Raw genomic sequence first — 4110 nt, 5'->3', positions numbered from 1 at the left:
GGGCCTGTTTGGGACCGCGAGTATGATAAGCGCGAGCGCGATAAGCGCAACGCGGCTCCCCGCCCGCTTCTGCGATTTTTGTCCACGCAGTTCAAATCCGGCGTTTTTTCTTTGCAGGCGGTCGAGATAAGCGCGAGCAACGCGAGGCGTTTGGCGGGATTATCCGGCGTTTTTCGCGGATAAGCGTAGCGAACGCGGTCCCAAACACGCCCTTAGTTACCTCGAATTCAAGTGAATTGAGCGGTTACGTCACAAGCTGATTGGACTACACGTTTTAATGCTATGCACAGACGTTTTACTGTCGTGATCTTCAGACACTATTTGGCTGCAACTAGCTAGGATAGTATTTTTCTCTCACATCAAATCAGCCATCAGTCATGGTCAACCAGTAGTATTTTTTTCTTACAACAAATCAGCACTAGTCATAGCCAGCCGAACAGAAATCAGCACCAGCCATAGCCAGCCGAAGAGCGAGAGGAGATTAAGATTTGACTTATGCCGTGCATGAGACGTCACAGCAACGTGCTTGGCACGGTTGTGGAAAGGTCTGTGACTCGCGAAGATTCTGTCGTAACAAGTTCCCCTTGGGTGTGTTTAGATGCCTCAAACTCCCCCCAAAATCCAAATTTTCAATCACATCTCCATCACATTAAAACATTAAATATAACAAATGACTCATGTATGGAGTACTAAATGTAGGTAAATAAAAAAACTAATTGCATAGTTTTGATGTACGTTGCGAGACGAATCTTTTGAGCCTAGTTAGATCATGGTAGGATAATATTTACCACAAACAAACGAAAAGTGTTACAGTGTACTATAGTGTCCGATGTGACTTTTCGCATCCCCTTTTCCCTCCATCTAAACACAGCCCTTGTTTACTCCAACTGTGGAGCCATCCAGAAAAGGATCGGAGGTGCATCCGTTGGCTGCTCATCAATGTCAGAAACTGCGAGTTCTGGGCTGTGTTTCCGCGAAAAGTTTTCAAAATTTTTCACTGACACACATCACATCAAATCTTACGATACATGTATGGAGTATTAAATGTAGTTAAAAAATATAATTAATTGCACAGTTTGGTTGTAAATGACGAGACGAATCTTTTGAGACTAATTGCTCCATAGTTGGACAATAGTTGTCAAATAAAACCGAAACATACTACAACAACTTTTCGCGAACTAAACACACCCCTGGTCATTTTCCAGGGCCGCTGAAGTGGGTGACAGGCTGACAGCATTTTCCCCCCAAAGAAAAGTGACAGCATATGCAAGCGCGTGGGGTTTGGGCAATGGCAGCTACCAAACGTATCCTGCAAGTGAAGCAAACACCTCCCTATGGAGGGAGGAATCCAATTCCATTTCTGCTTTGTTCTTGAGATGGAATCAACGCTGAACCTGGCCGACGAAATTTTCGGTTTTTGAATTGATCTCAAGCATTTCCGTTACTACAAAATTGATTGGACCGATAACTGAAGATCCATCACACCCAACACATTTGAAATTGAAGTACCTCATGCCAACAAGATTGTGTCAGCAGCCGTATCTTCCCTAACTCTGGCAGTTTGACTGTGTTGATTGGATGAGATGGCATGACTGGCACCAGGCTCAGCACGAGAAAGTACTGATGGTCTCGCAAGACATGGCATGATGAACATTGTAGATCGACAGAAGCATGCCAACAGCACAAAACATCGCATCATCGTCATGGCTGATTCCGCTTTAGTTGTTTTTCCAGCTCCAATGCGGATCGGAGCAGCAAGTAATCAAGTCAGTTACAACAACACTATCATCACGTACGTGCGTAACGTAACCCAATTCGTTCGTAATGGATGTATGTGGCAAATCTAATAGAAGTGGTTGAAACGATGGGAAATGGGGATTCTCGGCGGTGGTTGCGGCGCCTGACATTTGTAGCCAAGGGATTATTCTTTATTTATGTTCACCAAATCCGCACAAAAAAATAGGGAAAATCTAGGAATTCGAGCTTGATTCTTCTCCCATGAATTATGAATATAAAATTCGTTCATGCCCCCAAACTAAAGCACAAATCAAAGCCTGTATTGTATTACTGCTGCGCACGATGGATGGAACAGAGCAGAGCACTCGGAAGCATGATCAGTGGTTGATGTAGAGGTTGTACTCGACGGTGGCGTCGCCGGTGTTGAGATCGAGTGTGTGCGTCCGTGCCTGCGCGTAGCCTCGCGCCATCCTGAACACGCCGGTGCCGCCGACGACGGCCATCTCCCGGACGGAGTCGAACACCGGGTTCCGGCCCATGATGGCGACGGTGCTGCCGTTGTAGGCGCCGGCCTGGAAGACGAAGTTCATGTTCATGAGCAGGGCCACCTCGTCCTTGCCGGCGGAGATGTAGGTGCCCTGGGCGCGGCCGAGGGGCGTGGTGGAGGAGTTGAGGTCGGGGCCCTCGGTGAGCGGGTCGTCGATCACCACCACGGCGCCGAAGCTCGTCTTGGAGGTGTTGGTGACGGCGGCGCTCGCCACCCGCACCGCCGTCGGGCTCGCACCGCTCAGCACGTCGTGCCAGTACAGCTTGATGTGCGTCTGCTTGTCGCCGCCCGCCACCGCGGACGCCGGCGAGGCGGCGGCCAGCAAAAGGAGGAGGGGCAGCACGGCGGCGGCGGCCATGGGCGTATCGTTAGTTGCTGTTAGTAGCCAGTGGGTGCCTATCTATTAGTATTTTCCTTGGTGTGGTGTGACAATAATGGCGTACTACTTATGCGCCAGGTGGGGGCGAGAGGCTCGGAGCTTTTAGGCAGACGGCAGGTGACCAAACGACATATTTGGTGGGTCAGAAGGTGCCATCATCTATCTTGTGGCGTCCACGAAAGAGGTACTAGCTAGAACCATACAGTGTCCATACTGTAGCATGTACTGTCTAGAATTAAGGTGATGTGCGACGACGTACTCGAGCTAGTTGAAACAGGAACATGGAACGAATGAACTGATGCAGACGAAATGCATGCGTCGGTGAACTTGGGCAGCATCAGAACCTTATTGATGCATAAGAGACGAAGCCAAACAGCAGGCACCACCTGCTCATGCATGATGGTCAAGTGCCCATCAGAGCCAAATAAAAGGAGAAGAGAGAACACAGCTGTCGTAATTCGATCTGGACGATTCGCGCTGCACAGATCACTTTCTGACCGGCCTCGTTTGGCGCAGTGTAGCAGTACTGTAGAAGTGCTGTAGCGCGAAGCAGCAGAAGCTCCGTTTTCCAGCTTCGTGAGCTTCTTCACTCCCCCCGTTGACTGCAGCATCCTGGGGAGCCAGTTCAGCTTCGAGCTACAGTGTATCACAGTGGTGCACAGAGTTACGCTACTGTAGTGCGAAGCTGAAGCACCTCCAGGCAGAGCCGGTGCCAAAGGGGCCTGTGTGCGGGCCCACGAAATCTGCATGAGCTGGCTGCTGATGTGGGCACGGATCGGAGGAGCTGCAATGGCGGCTTTGGATGCTCCATGGGCTGGCCGGTCGCCGGTGGAACTGACAGAGTGACACCATGCGCGCTAGCTGCCCATTTTTGCAGGAGAGATTAGAGATCAGAGAACTGGACCACTCCCTGACTTGCACCACCAGTATCCACCACCCCTTCGCTCACAAGCCCTCTTTGAACGGACCGATCGAGTGAAACGGATCCGGCAGTGTAGAACACGGCAGGATTTCAAGGGTGAGGCGAAACACGTTGGAAAATATTAGAATATGTTGTCACGGTCATGTGTGTGTAATGTGTAACGTGTTGAGAAGGGCCGGTGACATACTTGAGGGATAAGATCAGTTTTAGATCTAGAGAATATCTAGGAGATGTCTGTTGTAACAAACTGAGTCTATCCCCAAGATGTCGCTGAGCCCTCGCCTATGTATTGCCACGCACGGGGCTCTTCCGTGCTCAGTTAACACGAACACGCCGAGACCCAAGCTAGGGCTCGAGCGCTTCATCCATTATACACTTCCGCTCCTCTGATCCTTTACATGGTAATCAGAGACATACTCTTCCACGAGTGATCTGCATCTCAGTAGAGCGATCACCATGGCAAGTTCATCCTCCACTCCGGCGAATCCTCTTCTTGGGCAACCTGTCACATAAAAGCTCACGAAG

At 50.1% G+C, this 4110-nt stretch overlaps 1 protein-coding gene across 1 annotated transcript; it reads right to left on the bottom strand.

Moving 5' to 3' along the window:
* Positions 1-1906: 1906 nt before the first annotated feature.
* On the bottom strand, positions 1907-2742 carry LOC120696849 (dirigent protein 22-like). The gene has a single exon (XM_039979863.1). It carries the CDS (start codon positions 2640-2642, stop codon positions 2115-2117), a length of 528 nt encoding a protein of 175 aa, XP_039835797.1. The 5' UTR covers positions 2643-2742; the 3' UTR covers positions 1907-2114.
* Positions 2743-4110: the final 1368 nt, after the last annotated feature.

Source organism: Panicum virgatum, chromosome 3K (genome assembly GCF_016808335.1).
Source record: "Panicum virgatum strain AP13 chromosome 3K, P.virgatum_v5, whole genome shotgun sequence".
NCBI lineage: Eukaryota > Viridiplantae > Streptophyta > Magnoliopsida > Poales > Poaceae > Panicum > Panicum virgatum.
This window is presented reverse-complemented; position numbering and strand designations above follow the sequence as displayed.